The 23,608-nt window shown below is 40.2% G+C and overlaps 2 protein-coding genes across 3 annotated transcripts; both read right to left on the reverse strand.

The window, feature by feature from the left end:
• Positions 1 to 247: 247 nt before the first annotated feature.
• lama3 (laminin, alpha 3) lies at positions 248 to 18,627 on the reverse strand. Of its 2 annotated transcripts, XM_029686154.2 has the most exons (38): positions 18,269 to 18,627; positions 13,229 to 13,342; positions 12,526 to 12,638; positions 12,299 to 12,382; positions 12,086 to 12,183; positions 11,847 to 11,891; positions 11,554 to 11,702; positions 11,335 to 11,445; positions 11,124 to 11,235; positions 10,862 to 11,035; positions 10,488 to 10,684; positions 10,198 to 10,314; positions 9,949 to 10,103; positions 9,664 to 9,805; positions 9,437 to 9,536; positions 9,010 to 9,126; positions 8,703 to 8,867; positions 8,341 to 8,492; positions 7,936 to 8,142; positions 7,641 to 7,789; positions 7,364 to 7,523; positions 6,951 to 7,075; positions 6,603 to 6,765; positions 6,205 to 6,309; positions 5,981 to 6,123; positions 5,756 to 5,873; positions 5,518 to 5,658; positions 5,189 to 5,319; positions 4,918 to 5,049; positions 4,385 to 4,529; positions 3,813 to 3,934; positions 3,480 to 3,660; positions 3,134 to 3,289; positions 2,779 to 2,941; positions 2,523 to 2,653; positions 2,312 to 2,405; positions 2,065 to 2,184; positions 248 to 1,902 (listed from the first exon to the last, which is right to left on the reverse strand). In XM_029686154.2, exons 1-38 carry the CDS (start codon positions 18,512 to 18,514, stop codon positions 1,757 to 1,759), a joined length of 5,223 nt encoding a protein of 1,740 aa, XP_029542014.2. In that variant the 5' UTR covers positions 18,515 to 18,627; the 3' UTR covers positions 248 to 1,756. The 2 variants fall into 2 exon arrangements, with proteins under 2 accessions (XP_029542014.2, XP_029542015.2); XM_029686155.2 differs by lacking the exons at positions 12,526 to 12,638; positions 13,229 to 13,342; positions 18,269 to 18,627 and having other exon boundaries at positions 12,086 to 12,218.
• A 602-nt stretch (positions 18,628 to 19,229) lies between these two features.
• Positions 19,230 to 21,757, reverse strand: cts12 (cathepsin 12). The gene is made up of 8 exons (XM_029686156.2): positions 21,649 to 21,757; positions 21,291 to 21,442; positions 20,969 to 21,091; positions 20,534 to 20,698; positions 20,222 to 20,443; positions 19,937 to 20,105; positions 19,662 to 19,767; positions 19,230 to 19,528 (listed from the first exon to the last, which is right to left on the reverse strand). The coding sequence occupies exons 1-8, from the start codon at positions 21,677 to 21,679 to the stop codon at positions 19,429 to 19,431; spliced, it is 1,068 nt and encodes a 355-aa protein (XP_029542016.1). The 5' UTR covers positions 21,680 to 21,757; the 3' UTR covers positions 19,230 to 19,428.
• Positions 21,758 to 23,608: the final 1,851 nt, after the last annotated feature.

The following is a 23,608-nucleotide window of genomic DNA, read 5'->3' on the forward strand; positions in this document are numbered from 1 at the left end:
CTTCAGTTTATTTCAACTCCCAGATTTGAGTTTAGAATAAGTTTAGAAGAAATATATATATATATATATGGGAAAGGTGGGAAAGGTGGATATATATATATATATATATATATATATATTATGTATCCACCTTTCCCACAAGAATTGCAAGCACAGGCTGGTGCCGGTGTGATGTGCAGTGAGGTATGTGACAAGGGTGTATACCCAACTAGGAGAATAATAAACAAACTGAAAGGGATCCAGTATATTGAAGCATTTCGTCATGTTTTATATGATGTGCAAGATGTAGATACAGACAGAGTGGAGAGAGAGAGTGTGCGTAAGAGAGAGAGAGAGAGAGAGAGAGTGCGTAAGAGAGAGAGAGAGAGAGAGAGAGAGAGTGTGCGTAAGAGAGAGAGAGAGACATGGCTCTCAAGAGAAGACAGGCTATGTGCTCACTGCCCACAAAATGAGGTGGAAACTGAGCTGCACTTCCTAACCTCCTGCCCAATGTATGACCATATTAGAGAGACATATTTCCCCCAGATTACACAGATCCACAAAGAATTCGAAAACAAATCCAATTTTGAAAAACTCCCATATATTTTGGGTGAAATTCCACAGTGTGCCATCACAGCAGCAATATTTGTGACCTGTTGCCACGAGAAAAGGGCAACCAGTGAAGAACAAACACCATTGTAAATACAACCCATATTTATGCTTATTCATTTTATCTTGTGTCCTTTAACTATTTGTACATTGTATATATATATATAATATGACATTTGTAATGTCTTTACTGTTTTGAAACTTCTGTATGTGTAATGTTTACTGTTAATTTTTGTTGTTTTTCACTTTATATATTCACTTTGTATGTTGTCTACCTCACTTGCTTTGGCAATGTTAACACATGTTTCCCATGCCAATAAAGCCCTTGAATTGAATTGAATTGAGAGAGAGGGGATGTTGTATGGACTCTGCAGTCCATGGTTACAGTATGAGCTATAAGCCCATACATGCATTAGACACACATTTTTGCACCCTGCATGAATAAAGGATGTGTGCCAGTAGACTGTAGCAGTCAGCCTGGGAGGAGAGCCTAGAACCCCATAATAACACCTTCTCACTCCTAGTCTTAATGATGACTACATGGCATGCCAATGGGAGTTTAGTCCAATCATAATATTGGGAAAATTGTTCAGGCGTTAAGTTTGGTATTCCTTTTATTGGATTTGACAAGCATTTGGTTAAACCTGAACTTTTAGTGTATTGAAACGGATTGTGCAATTGCAATTTAATATTTACAGCACAGCCCACTGGACACAAAAATACATTCATGTCTATTCCACATTGGTAATTTAATTGAAATGAAAACTGTAGACTGATCAACGTGAGACATGTTTTTTGAAATAATATCAATTATATTTTAGCCTCACTGGGGGTAACATTTGTGTGCCAGCTCATCTTGAGAGGTATTTCTTCCTGTTAATTCATAGAATACATCAAAGTCACTGTCACTGTCATTTAAAAGGTGTGAATGTTCAATTCATGAAACACTTTGAAAACATTTCCTTAAACCCCAAGTGTGAATTACCTTGCAAAGCCAACACAGTAATAAGAGCACTGCAGTGCCCTCCAGTGGTATAATTTGCACATGAAGAGGTGAGTGTCTATCTATTAAACATATTTGCAGCCATTTACCACCGAGTCATAGACAGATAACTCAGTGGTTCAGCGAATTAGGTAATCTGGGGCAACACTCATTGATTTCATCCCCTTAGTCTGCTGGGCATTCATTGACGTTCACAGGGCCGACCACACTGGAGGCTGTCTTAAAAACAACAGGCTTTTTATTGACCTTTATGTTCCGCAAGCAGCCAACAAATGAAGAAGAGACTGGCACTCCTTTATGCTTTGAGGTGCCTGTATAGGGGGGAAAGCATAAAAGTCATATTGATGTGTTTATAGAACTGTCAGAAGCTGTTCATTAAGGTTTGACATGCTCTACCAATTTTAGGAAAGTGTTTTAATTCAGAGAGGATATTTTAATGCGATGCAATGGGTAGTGTTGCTGAATGAATTTACCGGACATGCCACCAATGTAGAGGGAATCCTTAGTCATTGTGTAGGAGGAGTGGGAAGGCCCGACCGTACGCTGAGACTCTGAGTCCACGTTCAGTTGGACTACATTGTTCTGTTTGGACACTGAGGAATACAGTAGATGGACTGGCTATTAGAAGATCCTTCCAAGTCCTTGTAAAAAATATGCTGGTTTAAATGTATCTCTACTGTATGAGGATGAATCAATGGTTGATGTGAGAGGGATATGTACCTGCAATAACATGGAATGTGCCATCACACAGGTTTTGTTGAGGTGTCACAGATGCACTGTAGTCACCTAACCCATCATTCACATGGACCTCCACCTGAGATTCAGAGCAAAAATTATATTCCAAACTTTTCCACACATTTCAATATACTTCAGGCTTACACAGTATCCAACTCCACAGTCCCATATACATGTTGATGAGGTTTAAAAGAACCTTGTTTTTCCTCATGAAGACACTTAGGCTGTTCCTATGACGACCCCTGGCATGGAAGAGGAGACCTGTAGTGTTCCGTGGGCGAGCCTCAAAGGTCAGCTCAAAACGGGAGCCCACAGTAAAGAACTTATCTAAAACACAAAGTATCTTTGTCAGAGTTACTGGATGAATGAGATGATTAGTTAAAGCAATATTGCTCACAACTAAGACACCACAATTGTAGTATTTTTTGCTAATGACTATAAAAAGTCCACACCTAAGACCACATGCCCTGTGCCAGCAAAGTATGCCCCAGTCTCTGTTGCCCCATCAAAGCAGGGCGGGGCCCCATGATTGGCGGCTGGTTCACCAACCAGAACATTGTACACTTTGAAATGGCGTATACAGCCAGTCACACTCTTCTTGGGAAGAGAGCCACCCTGAGAGAGATACAGATGGACGTCATTTTAAAACCAAGGACACATTTTCCAGGATGTAAATATAGATGTCATAGTAAATATGGTAATTATGCCCCAGATACAAACCTACAGGAGAATCACAATCACACCCTCACATTGGGTTGTGTCTGGTTTGTTTAGACGCCATTACAGTCTGTGTGTCTGCTTGCTTACCTGAGCCCAAGAGGTTTTGGAGGCAGGGTCACTGCCCAGATAGACTGGGTTCTGCAGGGCTAAGTAGGAACCCTCCTCTGCAGGTAGAATACCATCAGGCACACGGAAACCATCCACGACCAGGTGGAAAGTGTTCTTCTCCACACTGACCATTACCTGCACACAGACAGGCCATGCAGGCGCTTATCAACTACTCTACACTTATAAATCTCTCAGCTGTGGCTGTGAGGTACAGTGTACATTTTGCACTATTTAGAATGACCTGAAACTAACAATGATTATTATGACTTAATTTAATGATCCTAATATTGAGACCTGATATCTCAACAGTTATTAGACAGCTTACTGTATGCCATCTTCCATCGTTGCTCTTTTTCTTATTGTGGATGACTCTGTCCTTCCCCAATGAGAGTTTGATCTTGCCGTTGGTCATGTACAGAGAGACTTGGGAGATGTCCCCGTTCCCTGAGACATGGAGCAACAGCCCCTCAGGTGACCTGGTTCGGATCTCCAGGGAGAAGTGAGGCCTAGCAAGAGGAACAAGCAAGCCACAGATTTAGAATTGGATTGTCTGTTTTCATGGGTCTTATAACGGTTAAATAATAGAAAAATAAATCTGCAGAGAATGTTTTTTTTTAATGGAATCTGGATACGAGGACCAACATTTGACCTACTGTACCTGAAATTAAGTTCTTCAGGTGCGATGATGTAACTGAGCCAACTAGCAGCCCCAGTTAGCTGGTAGGCCTGGGGGTCAGACACTTTGGGCAGTCTGCACTCAGTATGCACAGCACCAGATCTCTTCAGCCAGATAGAGGGGGGTGGGGGAGAGGATACACATTAGTAATGTACCAATACAGTAATACTTTACATTAAGTTTCTCTATTCTTGTGTAGTTACTTTGTAATTATTGTATTATACAATTGTATTACATAGTAATACGATGACAAAATGACCAGCACTGACATGAATAATAAAGGACCAGTTCACTGCAGCATTACAAGCCTGTAAAATATTTCAGAGAAAATTTGATTTTGATAATTTTGATAATTTGAAGTTATCTCTTGGCTATTTTAGACGTTTGTGCTGGAAGACCAAACCAAAGTTACACCCCTGTCGTTTGAGTGAGAACCTAAAACTTTACAGGAAAATGAAAAGAGCCAACATATCCCATACTGCACACTTTTACCATGAATAGCCTGATGGTTAACATACGCTTGAATCAACTTTGGGAAGTATTCCCATACTCACTGGTTTGGGTTTCTTGGGCCTCTCTTGAAGGCCTGCTGGCTCCCATATGGCCTGAGGAGGGGGCTGTAGTCTGCATCTCCCCAGGATCACATCTCCCTTCTGGGTGAACGAGCTGAAGTCAGCAGGAATAAAGATTTCTTCAGGCCTGTGTCAGAGCACAAACAGATACAATCACAAAAAGCACATCATCAGTTATTTTTACTTTCCACAACTGACTTAATTAATTAGAGAAAACACTGTAGCTAATAATAATTTAAACACATTTTTAAATTTTAGTCGTTTAGCAGACGCTCTTATTCAGAGTGACTTACAGTCTGTGCATTGATCTTAACCTGGCTAGATGAGACAACCACATATCTCAGTCGTAGTAAGTATATTTTCCTCAAATTGTCACAAATTGGAATGACCACAATGTTGAATCATAATATCACCTCATAGAAGTTGAGTTTAAAAAAAAAAAATTACCGTTATAACTATAGTGTGACAATAGTGTGACTATAGTGTGACTATAGTGTTGCATTTTTGAATCAGACCTCCTGATATGAAGGTTAGCCAGGCAGCCCGTGAAGGTCTCTCCTCCCAACACAACCTGATGTTCATTGGGCTTGTCTTGGGGGGAGGATTGATGTTGGCCCAAATCACCGTTATCAACCCTCAACTCCAATCTGAGGAAATCACAGCGCTTTTGTTATGTCTGTCTGTGGGTGTGTGGAACAAACCAACAATAACATTGTAGAGTTTATTTCAATTTCAGATGAGAAACATCTCTGCACAGCTTGACCAATGAAAATAAAAATGCCTTACCGTGTGCCATTCCTTAATGCAGTCAAGTAGTGCCATCTTCCATCGTTGTATGTCTTGGTAGACTTCAAGGCATTTTCATCAAAGTTAAACATCACATAGCCATCAACCAATGAGAGCTGGTATCCATGACGCTGATCGATAAAGAAATGGTGTGATGATATTCTTTACAAAAAGTATATAATTCTGAAACAAAACTGTTAAATTCATTTTGATAACTAATTTTGATCCTTTTACTAGTGTTTGAGGTTAAAATATGACACACAGAGAGCAGCCTTTGAATGAGGCTCTCTGTGAGAGACTCTTTAACCATTATTGAATAGTGGACTGACCTCTTCGCTGGTCTTGAGAAGAACACCTTTATTCTCCATGGTCCTGAACCCCAACGAAACCATGGCCACAGGGGTGGTCCAGAAATCCTGTGGGTCCACTGAGAGGGAGCCACCAGGGTGGAAAGTAGCCTCACGAACACCCTGAAAAGAAAATACATTGTACATGAAAATTGTAGAACTAGAACATCTTCCACATTGTGCAGTCTGAAATGTATTTACAAAATGAGAGACGGTTTACCAAAAGCGAGGTTGGGCATCCAACACTGACACCAATTGTCGTGTTAAACTCAATCTCCTTAGATTGTAAAATCACATTATCTATACATCCTCTGAATGGTGGGCTTGTGACATTATCTCTGAAAGAAAAGACATGACATGGATAATTGTATAATTGACATTCCAGGAAAATGCATGTATCCCTTGCAAGAGATTATGACAGAAAGCCTATTTACAGAGTTTGTACCTTTCTCTTATTGATGCTGGTAGACCCCCAATGTAGAATCTTTTGAAACCTTCCATGATGTTGTCTATTTTGACAATCTCAGTTTGTACTCCAGCCACATGTACTTTAAATGTTGTATCCATGACTATTACAAAGTGTTCATCCTAAGAGAGAAAGCAGAACTTTAAAAAAAAGTTTATGCAGATAAAACTCAACCGTACAGTATGTCGATGACACTATCTTACATTGAGTGAAACCTTTCTAGTACTCTTGGCATTGAGGACTTGGGTGCCTTGTCTTCCCTGCAGCACAACATAACCTCTCTCCACAGTAACACTAGTGTACGAATCCTGTGAAATACAACAAACAAGTGAATGAAGCAACATATTTATGAAGACATTGCTCTACACACACCAACCATAAAATCCCAATAAGGACTGCATTTATTCATGTCCAACTGCAATACATTGATGTTCCTGTATCTTCTTGATGAAATTGTAAGCTTGATTGATTACACGACTTACAATGTAAACCAGATAGTTCATTCATTTGAATGTACTAATTATTCAATCGTTTCCGTGTGTGATTCTGAATTCATATTTTTAACTGATATCAGATATATGAATGGACAAAATATACATACCTCATTTCCTTTATAAAACAGTAAAGCATTCTCCACCTGGCTGTTTGTGTGGAACTTGAGCACTCCTCTTTTCGGGGTTTCAATTTCTTTAATGTCCGTAACCAAACCGTAACCAGTGCCGTCAAAATAATAAGGCACTGTTAACTGTAGACTATCACGAACCCTGAAAGAAGGAAGGAATTGCATGGTACATTCTGACACTGAAGCAAAAAGATGTTTTTTCATGTATGGTCATGGTACAGAGAACAAGCTAAATTAGAACATGTGGACAGCATTCACCATTCCGTACAGTATGGCATCTTTTATAGATCTATAATCAAGGTGATGGTCCCTTTTGTTGGTTCTTACTTTATATATGACTGTTTGTCTACGTTGATGGCATTCTTGAAGTTGTACAGACTAAAGAATTGATCATTGATAGTAGACAGTTTGATGGCTCCACAGTATTTGGGGTAGCGCAGCTCCACTGGAGGCTAATGAGAGAAGGGCATAATGAAATAAAACAATACTTGAATAGGGAGAATAAGACTGGTCTGGTCCCGCTGATGTCTACAGGGTACTTCTGTATTCAACCATCAACAATGAGCATGATGCAGAAGCACCGTGCTTCTACACCTGCATTGCTTGCTGTTTGGGGTTTTAGTCTGGGTTTCTGTACAGCACTTTGAGATATCAGCTGATGTACGAAGGGCTGTATAAATACATTTGATTTGATTTGATTTGAACACCCGGGAGGCAAAGGGATAGAGGAATGTAATTACAGTGAAGGCATCAGGATAACCGCCTACGTAGAAGACCACACTGTTGGTGTCCAGGTTGAGGAGGCCAACTGTCGTGTTGGGCCGGTTACTCTCCTTAGACACTTTGACAGACTGTGATGGGAACCTGTGTGTGAGACTGAGCTCAGCATCTTGGTAAACTCTAGAGAAATAGGAGACAAACACAGTGGGGATGACAAGGGAGCTGTCTCCATCATGGGCAGACTGTCCCATGTCATCAAGTTAGTATCAAATCCAGAAAAATTCCTCAGAGGTGTACCTGTTAAAGACGACCTTGTCAAAAACAGTGGAGTTCACTTTGGTTCTAGTTATGTGGTCGGTGTTCAACTCATGTATGACTCCACCCAGCTTGTATACACAGCGGAGAGTGTTATTCTTTACAGCCATTCCAATGAAGTCTTTGGATGACTGGAACGGGGGGAAACAAGCCATCAAAAAAATACTGAACATCTCCGATACAAAATGTATCAAAATAATTAGGGAATCAATTGAAATTCCAAGATTAACGCTCTAGGATATTATGACTACACTATTTACTCAAATGTCCCACTTACGTCCATGTTGCCGAGATAGAGCACAAAGAGGTTTCTGTCATCCTGTGTGTTCTGTCTGCGCCTACGGCTGCGGTCCCCTCTAGTGGGCTTGGTCTCCTGGCGGTTGAGAAGAAGTTCAGCAGCTGTAAACGCCTTCAAATCCTCAACATTGGTGGGGGGGCGGAGCTCAATGTAACCCTTCCCATTGAAGGTCATGCTGACAGAGAGCTGGGGAGACACACCAAGAGAGGAATAATGGACATTCAATATGACAGAGACAGACAGATACAGCCAGTCTAAAAGACCTAAGAAAAATAGTGTAATGGTTGGAGTGATCACGTTTGGTCAAGAAAGGACAAAGGTCAACAGGAAAACGATCAAAATAGAATGAATAATCTAGAGTATTTAGGTTAGATGTGGTGTCACCCTTTTGACAATGTCTCTGGCCTCCTCTATCACATCCTTGATTCTCCTGATGCTGTCTGTCATACTGACACTAGGGAGAGCCTGGGAGCACAGGTTTTGCACCCTGCTGAGGTTGTCTTCCAAAGTAGGCCATGTCTCGTTCAATTTCTTCACTGTACCAGTCAGGAGAGAAAGAAAAACAGCTCCAATCGACTACTTTCTTTTCACTTTCCCTTTGTATCATTAATTCAAATTCAATTCAAGAATCTAAAGTTGGATTTGAATTTAAAGAGTAGAGGCAGAATTTAGATTAGAATTAGAGGAAGGGTCATTTCAATACCATGACAGGATAAATGTACTGTGTGTCTGACATGAGTACTTACATTCATCGTCAGCCTCATCGAGCACACTGCCGATGTTTGAACTGACATTAGGAAGCCTTATATGTCCCCAGCTGATATTATTTAGTCTGTCTGTTACGTCATTGACTGTGTTATTGGCAGCGTTGACAGTTGCTTTGGCAGAGTCTATGAGCTTCCCAATGTCATCTGAAAACACAAACAAATAGTGTACGTGAATAACATAAGTATGGTCACGTTGTGGCACAGAATGTGTAAACTGTCATTCTCATCGATTCCATGGCGTCGTTATTAAAACACAAGCATAATCTTTCATCTTGTAAACACAAACCTCTTTGAATCTCTTTAAGATTCTCTGTAACTGCAAGAGCATCTTTTCTCAGCGTCTCTCTTTTGTTCTTGGTCTGACCAACACGTTGCTTGTGGTTGTCAACTTTGGCTGAGGTCTCTGTGTGTAAAAAAATAAACGTTGGGGATAAGTGGTAATATATGATAAGATAATATCAGAAGGAGGTATCAGAAGGAGACAGCGGAATGTGTTTTATCGAGGGCATACAGTATACTGCAGTGTGTTTTGGCCTCCAACAAAATCGTTAACAAGTTCAAAGTGCATAGCTTTCTTCAACATCATACAACAAAGCCTTTGGCTCATATAATGTCCTGGAAGGATTGAGAAGGGGTCAACAACATGATACATTCTTGTTTCTATTGTAGCTTTAGTGTCGTTAGAAAAGCTAATATTGGGATGATTACTACACCTCTGAGGTTCTTCTCAGCATTCATGGCCTCCGTCAGTAAGCTACTTGCATTATGCTTTAGTTCCTCAGACCTGTTGGTCAGACCTTGCTCCTCCACATCCTGAAACATATACAAGTTACTGGAGATATGTGAAATACTTATTGATTGTATGTTAACTGAATGTTCAATGTTGTTGTGAATTTGAAGTTAACGGTGGCTGGGGCATCCAGACCAGTATAATAATCACCTTCAGAGCTTTGTCGGATGCCTCTTTGGATTGGTTGGCCGCCATCTCTGCCTCTTCAATGGCTTTTATGATGCTTCTGTAGGCTCCGATGCTTTCTGAAGCATGCTGCAGGTCAGAGCTGTTGGTGGCATTATGCACTGCCCTGCAATAACAAGGAATACAGTGCTCACAGTGGCCCATACTAGCCCATAAAGACACGAACACACAAAGGTCTCAACATAGGACACGTCTGTGGGGTATAAAGAAGTAGGCCCCCAACCTAATGACCTTACTCAGTCAACCTACATTTGTAGTTCCATTGCCAGTCTGTTTAGTTCCTCTGCATGCTCCTCTGCCATGATGACAATGCCCTCCTTCTGTTTTGCTTTAGCGATATCATTTAGCCTCTTGGTTAGATTGGGCTTGGCTCCGTCTATCTCGGCTGCAAGGTGCTCGTATTCCTGAAAGATTTAAATTATATTTTGAATGCCTCCTTCACAACAAGAGAGATAGGAATTTACACTGGAAACGATTTCGAATTCATCTGCTTCATACCTTTTTCATCTCCTTCATCATTTCCAAAAGGCCTGTGATATTCTTCAGTTTATCTTTGGTCATATTCATTTCAGGAAGGACTGAATCACGTTTCCTCTCCAGCTCACCTCTAAGTTGCTAGAAAATATACATATAGAGAGAAAACAGTGATTACCCCTTGTCAAACACAGAAACTTGAGACATGATTTGGTATTTGTCATGTTCAGAAAAAGGAGAGAACATTTTTTTTGTATTGTATCTGAGATCTACAACATATTTCACAGATTTTACACTTCAGTGTTTGACATTACCGTCAGGATTCTTAGGAAGTCAGTACTGTTGAAGTTGAGGCTCCGTGTCATGTTAACCATATTGTCTGCTTCTGCCACAGCCACGGCCAGATCACTCAACGCAGAGACCGATGTCATCAGGGACTCTGCCGTCTCATTGGCTACAGCCTGGTTGTCGTCTAATGGAGCTGCCATATTGTTCTTGATGAAGTCCAAGACTGAGAGAGACACATGCATTACACTTTGCATTGTGAATCATATCTATCATACACAGTGAGTCAAGAATTTGTGTCACATTGATAATGTATCAAATTTATTATTCAATAGTGTGATCATTTAAGTGCTGCCCTGTACTGTAAGTGACTATAGACTAAGCCAAGAGCCCCCTGTCTCACGTTTGTGAGCATCCTCTTGCTCCCTGGCAGCCTTCTCTGTCTGGTTACTGCAGCCAAGCTGTCTCATCTCCTTCACCATGCGCTGCACCACCTTCATCATCCTGGCTACCTCCTCCACTCCCACATTGATGTTGGTTACACTAGAATTAGCCTCACTCAGCTGTCGAAGGAGATCTGAGAGGGAAAAAAGACAGGTGGGGATTATCATGACATTGACGTATCATTATATTATCATTTTGAAACACTCTCAATAACAGTATACCTTCTATATTCATTAGAAGATCTTGAGCTTCAGGGATAAAATCCTCGGCTCTCTGTTTGGTTTGGATCACTTTCACCAAGACATTGTCAGCACCTGAGAGAGAGTAACTTGCCTAGAGAGAATAAGATCACACAAGTAAAAAGGATATAGTTTTTCTGTAAAATAACGGATTACATCTGACATCTGATTATGGATAGCAGGCCTCAGGCACCTTGTCTTCCAGTAGGCTTATGTCCTGATCCAGACTCATAACTTCTGCTTCCAGAAGATTGACCTTTGGACCCTGAGCATCCACAGTAGTGCTGTACCTTCCAACCAGAGCCTGCAAGAGTATACCAGAGGGGAGTGATCATCTTGTTAAATGGTGTACATTATACACCATTTGGTGTTCAAATATATAGAGCGCCTCAGTAAGACCGTGTTAAATTACCTTTGTTTCATTAATGGCACCTTCCAGCTGGTTAATGTTGGCAGGCGAGCTGTTGGAACCAATGCCCTGAAGCTGCTGCCTTAGCAATTCCAGCCCATCATCCATATTTTCCAAATCATTCAGTAAGGCCTGAGTACAGCTGTCACACTCTGACCACAAAGAGAGGAAGAGCAGATTGTTTAGTTAGGTCTAATAGGATGAGAGGAAATACAATATGAATCATGCTGGCAACAACAGACAATAAATAGCTCACTATACTATTGAGAATGTGTATTACTGTGTGCTTCACAAACCTATGCATTGGTCATCTGTGCCGGGATCATCAGGCTTCTTACACTCTAGAGACAGAAGACACAGTGAGCAACAGTTATACCAAATCTACAATAAGACAAACTATTATCAGCATGACATTTCTTGCAGGCATTTCTTCAATCTATAGCCTATAGCTTTATCGTTATATAGGAGGCATCCTGTTTTAATTCATAGATAATTTTCTCTATTCTTGTACAGCTGAAGTGGGTCCTGAGCTTACTTCCAGTCAGATAGTCACAGGTACTGGTAGCATCACAGTGGCATCGCTGGCACCTGCCTCCATATATCATTGGGTTACCATAGTAATCAGTGGCACACCTGCCAGATTGGAGGAGGAAGAGGAGAGGAAAGTTCTAGACTTTTGTTATAAATATATTTACGGTAAGATGACGTTGACATTTTTATATGTACTGTAAAAATCACATAAACACACCTCTCACATCTGGTTCCAGTGTAGCCAGGTTTGCACAAACATTCGATTTCATTTGCACCAATATCCAGACATGCTACTGCAAAACTACACAAAGAGAAAAAAATGCTTTTGAGTACCAAATGGTAATTATATGTTTCATCCAATAGTTTATCTGGGGAACGTAAAACCAAGTGTGCTCACATAGCTACTTGTACATTAACAGAATGTATGGACATATAGAAACTGACTTGTTGGCTCTGAAGGGACATGGACACCCACGGCAGGTCTTTTGGGCAGCATTGCCGTAGTAACCTTCCTTGCAGCGCTCACATCGATCCCCATCAGTATTGTACTGACAGTTCTGGAAAATAAAGTGTCCTCTCTGTTTATGACTGAAGCAGGCTCGTGGAATGTTGGGGTTATGATTCATGATGTTGTAGCACAGTACTGAGAGTTAGTCAAGTCTGGCATAAAAACTCATCTGTGGATATGACTTATATCCATCTGGATCAGCATGGGTTAGAAAAAGTGCATATGTTTACCTAATTGGTGAGTCAGGAGAAACCTATCCTGCTATGTGTGTGTGCGTACGTCCCTCACTGGGTACAGACATCATTTCAAGGTCTAGTTTTGATTTACATTTAGTTGAGTTGTCAACTAACGTGAATTCAGTGTGATAACAACAAAAAAATTCACCATGTCATTAGATTTAGGTTAAAAGGTGGGTGGAAAATAAAGACGAATTTCCTTTACGTTGATTGCTTTTTGAAAATCCAATCCGTTTTCGACGTTGATTCAACATCATCACATTTCATTTTGTTGTTGAAATTGCGTGGGAAAAAAGGTTGATTTAACCAGTTTCTGCCCAGTGGGACCAATCAAGGCTGCTGAGGGTGCTGCGGCACCCCTGATAAATCACTTTTTTATAGACACAGAGAGAGAGAAACCCACCAGACATCTCCCTGTTTGCTCGTCACATTCATTAGACAGGCTGTTACAGCTGCAGGGTACACACTGGCCCCTAGGAGGCCCTGTCCTCTCTCTGTAGTATCCAGGGCCACACCTCTGTATGGAGGGGAAAAGTCAGGTTAGGTAAGGCAGCCTTTTGAATGCAAAAGTGTCTTATCAAAGAAGTTCAAATAGAAAATATAGATCAGTTTTGTTCAATAATAACAGTACTATAGTGCTACGTGTTTCGGCCCATCCTGGACTTGTTATTTGGCACATTCTTCAAGTGAAGAAGGCTTGGACTGGCAGGAAAAAAATAAAAAAAGAAAGAAAGGTGAAACAAGACCCTAGTCAGGAGGACATACACTGTTTATCTGCTATCTTGCTATCCATAATAATTCATTAAATGTAAATATGGACCTGCAAAGCAACCCATTTTGTGTAAGTCGCTCATACACATTAAGTGTTCTAAATCAAGATGTGGTATATTCTACCACTAAATCAACACATGAGCAAAGAACAATGGGGAACATTTGAGGACACACGACCTGGGTTCAAGTACTATTTAATATATTTCAATTTCTTTTCAATTCATTTTTGGATAACCTGTATTTGAAAAAACAAGTAGTTGAATATTGGAATGCGTTTGGAAATACACTTGGAATGTATTTGGAAATACTCAAATACACAGACTCAAATACATACACTTAACTCAGGTATTTGAAAATAGTATTTGAAATAAGTATTTGAAAATACTTTCGAATGCGATTTGGTCTACTATTTGTTTTGCTTTCAAATAACCATTCAAATACTCAAATAAAAGTATTATTTTGGGATGTGTATTTGAACATGGTCAAATACACAGAAAAAAGTGTTTACAGTGCCGTGAAAAAAGTATTCACACTCCTTGACTTTTTCCACATTTTGCTGAGTTTAAAATGTATTAAACTGAGATTTTTTGTCATTGGCCTACACACTGTTGGAAACTGACAAATTGACTTAAACACGTTTTAGTATGTTTATAACTATATAAGTGGCCTAGTGATCAATGTGTTATCGGTTTGATGGAATGATCTATGTGCAATGGTATTTGGCCAGAGGGAAAGTAAACAGGGGGCCTGTCCATAAGGATGGGATAGGAGACACATGCTAGAGCTGATAGATCATAAATTACTGTCCTGTAACACTGTCTTATATCTTAATATGTTTTCTATCATTATATTTTATCAATATTTTTTATATCATTATATTATCTTAGTATGAATTGATGGCTAATTTCATAGAATAGAAAGAAGTGTTGGCTCTTTGTATGAGAACAGCAATTATGTAGTGGACTGACTCCCTAACCTCAAGGCCTCTCCTGACCGATAAGAAGAACGGTGAGCTCCGGGGAGGAGTACTAGGCTTCTGGAGTGATAACACCACCTGCCCAGCAACATCCTAGACACAGAAGGGGGGTCTGTTTGGGAAGGAGGTTATAAATATATGTGCTTGAGACTTCATATGTTGTCTTTGCAGCTGTATGCTTTCTTCTGAGTCTTAGAACGTACCCCATAATGTCAAAGTCAAATTATGTTTAATGTTTTATTTTTTACAAATGAATAAGAAATGTAATGCTGAAATGTCTTGAGTCAATAAGTATTCAAATGAGCTTAACAAGTAGAATAATAAGTTGCATGGACTCACTCTGTTTGCAGTAATAGTTTTTAACATGATTTTTTAAATACTAGCTCATCTCTGTACCCCACACATACAATTATCTGTAAGGTCCTTCAGTCGAGCAGTGAATTTCAAACACAGATTCAAGCACAAAGACCAGGGAGGTTTTCAAATGCCTCGCAAAGAAGGGTACCTATTGGTAGATATGTAAAAAATAAAATAATAAAATAATAAAAAAGCAGACATTGAATATCCCTTTGAGCATGGTGAAGTTATTAATTTCACTTTGGATTGTGTATCAATTACACCCAGTCACTACAAAGATACAGGCGTCCTTCATAACTCAGTTGCCAGAAGGAAACTGCTCAGGGATTTCACCATGAGGCCAATGGCGGCTTTAAAACAGTTACAGAATTGAATGGCTCTGAGAAAACTGAGGATGGCTCAACAACATTGTAGGTACTCCACAATACAAACCTAATTGACAGAGTGAAAGCCTGTACAGAATTCAAATATTCCAAAACTTGCAACAAGGCACTAAAGTAATACTGCAAAGAAATGTGGTAAAGCAATTAACTTTTTGACCTGAATAAAACGTTTTATTGTAACGTCTGCATCCAACTCACACTCTCAAACACGTAGATCCCCTGAACAAAGCTCACTTTCCAGCCCACTTTCAAGCTCACACTCTCAAACACATAGAGCCCCTAAACGCAGCTCACTCTCCAGATCCCAATGACCTGAATTCTGAACACCTGTTCACACACCTCTATGTCATTATCACACGCTATTTAGTTCAGTTCTTTGCACCCCATCATTGCGAGGTGTTGTTTGTTTTGTGACACACTTCTATTCGGAGCGCTGGTTTTCCTGTAATTTACTCTTCCCTTGTATGATAGTTTTTGCCTGTCTCACTAATGAAGCATTTAGCCTATTCCCTGCCTGTACTTCAGCCTATTTGATTTTCTGTTACCAACCTATTGCCTGATCTCCCGGACGACATTACTAGCCTTTTCCCTGCCTGTACTGTTGCCTTTTTGGATCCCCTGTGTATGACCTTCTGCCTGTCACTGGACCCAGCTACCTGCCTCCTGCTGTGGTCCTTTACAATAAACACCTGCTGTGCCCTGCGCTTGAAACCAGCTCTCTGTCTCCCATTGTGTTCATTACAGTTATGTTTGGGGCAAATCAAATCCAACACATTACTGCGTGCCACTCCCAATATTTTCAAGCATAGTGGTGGCTGCATCATGTTATGGGTATGCTTGTAATTGGTTAAGGACTGGAGAGTTTCTCAGGATAAAAAAAGAAATAGAGCTAAGCACAGGCAAAATCCTGGAGAAAAACCTGGTTCAGTCTGCCTTCTACCAGACACTGGAAGATTAATTCACCTTTCAGCAGGACAATAACCTAAAACACAAGGCCAAATCTACACTGGAGATTGAATGCTCCTGGGTAGCCGAATTACAGTTTTATACTTAAATCTGCTGGAAAATCTATGGCAAGACCTGAAAATGGTTGTCTAGCAATGATCAACAACCAATTTCACAGAGCTTGAACAATTTTGAAAAGAATAATGAGCAAATCTTGCACAATCCAGGGTTGGAAATCTCTTAGAGGCATACCCAGAAAGACAGACAGCTGTAATGTCTGCCAAAGGTGTTTCTAACATGTAATGGATGAATACTTATCTAATCAAGATATATTAATGTTTTATTTTTCATATAATTTTTTTTGAATGTTAAAATGTTTCTTCCACTGTGACATTACAGAGCACTTTGTGTACATTGTTGACATAAAATGACAATTAAATCCATTTTAATCCCACTTTGTAACTAAACAAAATGTGGAAAAAGTCAAGGGGGGTGAATACTTCCTGAAGGCACTGTAAATAACAAATACTCAAATACAGCTTCCGTGTCTAGACCAGCCTATTATCACCAGACAGAATGTGATTGATATTATATTGTAGGATAATGTAATATTGTGAACAGTATGGATATTTTAAATGCATTATAGTATTGTACTGTGCTGTGATTGAGTGAATGTACACTACCGTTGAAAACTTTGGGGTCACTTAGAAATGTTCTCGTTTTTGAAAGAAAAGCTCATTTTTTGTCCGTTAAAATAACATAAAATTGATCAGTAATACAGTATAGACATTGTTAATGTTGTAAATGACTATTGTAGCTGGAAACGGACAATTTCTTAAATGGAATATCTACATAGGCGTACAGAGGAACATTATCAGCAACCATCACTCCTGTGTTCCAATTGCACATTGTGTTAGCTAATCCAAGTTAATAATTTTATAAGGCACATTTATCATTAGAAAACCCTTTTGCAATTATGTTAGCATAGCTGAAAACTGTTGTTCTAATTAAAGAAGCAATAAAACTGGCCTTCTTTAGACTAGTTGAGTATCTGGAGCATCAGCATTTGTGGGTTCGATTACAGGCTCAAAATGGCCAGAAACAAAGACCTTTCTTCTGAAACCTGTCAGTCTATTCTTGTTCTGAGAAATGAAGGCTATTCTATGCGAGAAATTGCCAAGAAACTGAAGATCTTGTACAACTCTGTGTACTACTCCCTTCACAGAAGAGTGCAAACTAGCTCTAACCAGAATGGAAAGAGGAGTGGGAGACCCCGGTGCACAACTGAGAAAGAGGACAAGTACATTAGAGTGTCTAGGTTGAGAAACAGACACCTCACAAGTCCTCAACTGGCAGCTTCATTAAATAGTACCCGCAAAACACCAGTCTCAACGTCAACAGTGAAGAGGCGACTCTGGGATGCTGTGTCTGTGCTCTTTTGCCCATCTTAATCTTTTCTTTTTATTGGCCAGTCTGAGATATGGCTTTTTCATTGCAACTTTTTCTTTGCAACTCTGCCTAGATGGCCAGCATCCATCCGCCTGTTGACATTGAGACTAGTGTTTTGACCCCAAACTTTTGAGCGGTAGTGTATGTTTGGATATTTCATAATGATTATATTCCAAAGTACGGTACTGCTATAACCCTGTGATAAGAACCTATGACAGTCTTGTGTGAGAAAACCCAATGAAGTTCATATCATAACTGCATTAAAAAAAATATTCAAATAGACATGTATTTGAACCCAGATCTGAAGGACGCGCCACCTGAAGACTGAAGTATAAAAGTGCTGTCGTCTGGACCTTTTGCTCCCTTTTGAGAGGAATCAATAAATATTTTTAGATTTTTGAAGTCACTCTCCCTTTGTCTGTGTACCCTGTGATCTGTGTGCATTACATTAATACATTTTTCGATTTTTGTTGTTCGACACAAACTTAAACCTCCATTAGTAGTTGAAAATAGCAGCAAATTGGCTTATTTTGCAAAGCTCTATTATTTAGCCCTGCATTACCTGGGTGATGGCTCCAGCTGACTGGTTGTTGAATGAGGTGTCACAGTACTTCCTAGGGATCCTGGGGTGCCCTTTGTGCCAAGGATCCTTACCACTCTGGTGGTTCTGAGACAGATAGTCATACCTACAGTTTGGATGTCTCTGTGGTGCTCTCTGGCCATCTGTGCAGGTGCCAAATAAAGCACACCACAACAATAATCCCCATACTCCTCCAAACCAGGAAACAGTTCCTTGTGTCATTTTCATACGTCTGCAGGACAGCAAAACTATCTGCCTCACTGTTGAGGAGCTTGGCTGTGGGAACTATGAGAGCTAAATACCTAGGAGCTCCTCCCTCTGTAAGCCCAGGGCCAGATAGAATGTCCCTATAAAGACAGACTGGTATACATGAAGGAAGTCTGAGCATATCAGTGTGTTTAGTTTGGTGTGAACATGTTGAGGTTCAAAGATCACCTGGGTACCACTCCCTTTTCTTCAAATGTGTTTGTGGAACAGTAAGTTGGCATGGCATACATAGTATTTGTACTCTGTACCATAGGTCACGTTTAACAATAAAACTATAAAAGGTGTAAACCTATGAACCGGGTGAACTGGATAACAGTATAATACAAGGAACTCAAAGACAATCTACAGTCTAGTGTTGCATACACACTGATTATGGTCCCAATCCTACGTGGGAACATCAAGACTGTTAGACATTCTGGCAGATTGAAAGGACTTTCTCAAGATGCCTCGGTGTGCAAGGAAATACCTTCAAATTCAACACAAGCCGACAGATACCTTGATGCCTCGCTGTGCAAGGAAATACTTTCAAATTCATCACAAGCCGTCAGATACCTTGATGCAAAATATCTAGTGCTATGTCCAGTCCTGAATTCAACCCAAAACGTTCAAAGGAACATCAAATTCTAGACCAGCCTGACACAGTCGGTCGAAATCTAAAAACAATCGCAGTCAAATGTCAATTCAATTGAACTTTATTCTCTATCCCAGTGCAATACAGGCATAGCATTGCTCAGAGTAATACAGTATAGAAGACAGAATACTTGATACCATCACCCCCACAAATAAACCAAATCAATACTTTTTATTAACCTCTGACAACCTATCCAATACCAAGATGATATGTTCTGTCTCTGACACTTTATCACTTATGTGGTTCATAAAATAGGATACAGAGCGTAGCTTGCGATGCCACAAGCGTTACTGCCATTCCGGATCATTCGCATGTAGCCACCCTCTCCCCATGCAGTACCCCAGCTGGGAAGAAAAGGAAAACATGCATACATTTATGTACAACAAATGTCTTACATATATGTATATGAAAAAGTAACCAAATTATTTTATTTTGTTAGAATGTAAACCATGTTACTCCCACCAGTGATTCACCCACCTGTTTTTGATTATCCAATAGTCTTGCCCCCCTTCAGAGCCATAGCCAACCAGCAGCACCGCATGACTGAGGTTGTTGGGGTTACAGCTTGGCTCCTCATATATTCCTGTTAGACCAATAATAGCCCTGGTTACAATGAGGCAAACTCAGACAGGGCAAATGCATTTTTAAAAACAGAATAAAAAACCTTTATCAAAGTGAATATATACAGTCATGGGAAACAAAACACTACATTTAGCTGTCCACCACTGTCAAAGAATTCGGTGAAGGCCAACCTGAACTGTAGAACATGAAGCTTGGGTGATCTGCATCCACAGCGATGGTGATTGGGCCAATGGTTGCCACAGCGTCAGCCAGGGCCTGCTCATCTCCAGAGGGTATGAACCTGTAATCAGTGATGCTGGCAACTGACTGAACGCTGTCGTAGAAACAGGGTTGGGTGTCCTAGAAATACAGAAATGTGTTTTATCCTCAGCCATTGTACTTCTTAAATCATGTTGCTATTAACATTATGTAACATTGGTGTGCATGGTCAGGGATGTCCCCAGTCAGACTCTTACCACTGATGTGTAGGGGTAGGTGTCTGTGGACTGAAGCCCATTCTGAACCACATAATTATAGGCATTAGCCATCCAGGCCCCACTGCAGCCATATGTGCCGTAGGGCTTGGAGCAGTCCACAAGGTTCTGCTCACTCAAGGACACCAGTTGACCTGTCCTCTTGAACATTTGTCCCTCGATGGCACCCGTAGTGCTAAAGGCCCAGCAGGAGCCACAATAGCCCTGTGAAATCAATAGACAGCATGAATTTAAAATCACTTCCTACTTTGCACTGAAATTCTACTTACAGCATTTTTTAAAGCAAAGCCTCACCTGGTCTTTGACCTCAGTGACATAGCCCATGGCTCTGTAGTCAATGGTAACAGACCCTAACTTCTGAGCACTGGCACGGAGCTTTCGAGCTGATGCATTCTTCCCTCTTTTCTTTATTTTGCTATTTATCATGGCACCTTGCAAACGCTTGTATTCGTGCCTTGTCTACGCATTGGAGAGAGAGAAATTCCAAAGTGATTTAGTATGAAATGTATGAAGGAATCAATGAATAATGGGAAAATACTGTTTCAATACACGGCAATAAGAACAATCTCTCATAATGTATACAAATGAACAGAAGTTAGAACTTAAAAGGGAATGTTGCAGCTCTCAGTGAAAATTGCTCAAAGTGGACCATTATAAGTAATTCACAGAAGTACCTTGGACTATAACATCCTGTACTAAAGAGAAGTGAAGATGATGATGGTCACTTACCAGGTCCCCATATTTATTCATGGCCATGGTGAACATCTTTGTCCCTCTGAGAAAACTGTTATTATTTTCATCAATCACTCTCATGTTGTCGTCCCATATGGCCTTCCTCTCAATGTCATCCCGCTTCAGGAAAGAACAGAATGAACAAACAAATAAAGTAGTTGATTATTGTTAAGGTGTGTGTCTGGGAGGGAGGGAATGACTTCCTAAATATTTACAATACATATTCATGTAGGCAGATTACTAGCCTACAGTAACTATTGGGATGTGTTTTTTTTATACAGTATGTGTGTATGAGTATGTGTATAAAATAACATCTAACCTTCTCGTCGTAGGAAACACCGTTGCTCCTCTTCCATGTTTGCCACTCTGATGGCTCTTGCACCTCCTCGTCTGAGTCTGACGCCACGTGGAGAGGATCAGACAGGAGGAGAGAGAGCAGCACAGCTCTACCCATGAGGCTGGCCCATTGGACTGGAAGGATGGATGATCAGAGTAAAGTGTTTCACCAAATGTATTGTGTTCTGTTGTAAATTACTTTGCTGCAATTTATACCATATTAGATAGAGAATTATATGGAAACACTATAAATGCTCTGCAATTCTGAATGTCATGTTATTAAAACAATGCAATCATGATAAGAAATTAGGCTAAATGAATGTCAATAACCTGGGACTCACCTGATGGAAAGTTGGGCTGTCTTGTCTTCATGTTCTGAGACTAACTCTACACTCTGACCATGACTGGTCATCACCCTCTCTTTTATTGCCTGTGATGGAGGGTGTGCTCCCCTTGGGCCTGTCTGAAACCCCATCACCAACACACAAGAGGGAGGTGGCAACAGGGGACAGAAACCCTCTTATTAGACAATGTCAGGCCACCGAGTGTAAACACAGCATGTCACTATTCAAAGTAGCCCATATCGTTGTTTTGGCACTCATCACAAAAACAGCTTAGCAGTGCCAAGAAAATATGATAGCCTACTCTATATACAGCTCATCTCTAAAAACCTACCAATTACAAGCTTACAACTAAATAGTAATCAAAACAACTTCTCCTTACACAGGCTACCTGTAATTATGCACCCTGATATTTAAGTGTTACACTCTTAGAAAAAAGGGTTCCAAAAGGGTTCCTTGGCTGTTCCCATTGGAGAACCCTTTTCGATTCCAGGTATAACCATTTTTGGTTCTATGCGCTACCTACAGGTTATGGAAAATGTGCTCTTTTAGTATTTCTCCAGTAGGTATCCTGGAGGAGAACACCTCCAATTCTATGTCAAAGATAATAAAACAAAACCACTATAGGAAATAATAAAGTAATGTCCGCAAAAACACAACAGTAAATACTACAGTATACTATAGACGCAAAAACACTACAGTAAATACTACAGTATACTATAGACGCAAAAACACTACAGTAAATACTACAGTATACAACAATCTGCAAAAAACACTACATTAATTACTATAGCATATACTATAGTTTTGTTTTACTACAGTATTTATACTATAGTTAACTGTGAATACAACAGTATACTACAGTAAATACTGCAGGGAATACTATAGTAAAGTCAGCAAAAACACTACATTGAATACTATAGTATTTATACCAGTCATGGTTCTTCTCCAGTCCCAAATTTTGGCACAAAGTAATAATACCTTTGAAACAGCTGCTCAACATCCAAGAATACAGGGTAGCCTGTGTCACAACACAGACACTACCTTCCGGAGACACCTGAAACCCCACCTCTTTAAGGAATACCTAGGATAGGATAAAGTAATCCTTCTCACCCCCCTTAAAAGACCTAGATGCACTATTGTAAAGTGGCTGTTCCACTGGATGTCATAAGGTGAAAGCACCAATTTGTAAGTCGCTCTGGATAAGAGCGTCTGCTAAATGACTTAAATGTAAAATGTAATGTAAATGTAGATCTACTGTAAGATCCGAGTAGGGGAGAGCCAAAGGGGTAAATTGAGCCACCATTGTTTTTAGGAAACCATACACACAATTAACAATTTGACCGCATACTTAGGAAGAGGTCTTCATTTGTGAAAGAAGAAATCATATGGGAAAAGTGTTAAGCAAGTTAGGTCCAAAAAACGGATTTTCACCAAGTCAAATGAATTTGTTAGAGATATCATTATGCTTGCATCTAAACCAAAGTAGAAAGATCCTTTTAAGATTGTTCTATACATCAGTTGGGGTCTCAATACGCTTCAGAATGAGGTCCTAAACCTAAATAAATATAACCACAGCTGTGTGGGCTAATACAGTGGTATAGTGGTGCCTGGAGAAATGGGTGTACTCTACTTCTGCCAACAAAAAAAAAAACATCCAAACAGCTCCACAGCAATGTCTCCACATCAGGAGACATTTTTTGGTCTGGGAAAAATCCCCCCAAAATGTGGAGGGTGTAGTTGCCCTTTTATTCAGAACGTTACCTGGGGTAGATTGTTCTCCCCATACCCAGGATAAGTTGTGACAAAAATATGTCGATATCTTTGTTAGAAAAAAATACAATATTTCCCTCGACAGAGTGATGCTGAATGTCTAAAATGCCTCAATTTCCCTCACTATACCCCAATACAGTTGTATGGCCGACTTTCTGGAGTTTAGGGGCATTAGGAGCAAGGACTG

Source organism: Oncorhynchus nerka, linkage group LG17, assembly GCF_034236695.1.
Source record: "Oncorhynchus nerka isolate Pitt River linkage group LG17, Oner_Uvic_2.0, whole genome shotgun sequence".
Lineage (NCBI taxonomy): Eukaryota > Metazoa > Chordata > Actinopteri > Salmoniformes > Salmonidae > Oncorhynchus > Oncorhynchus nerka.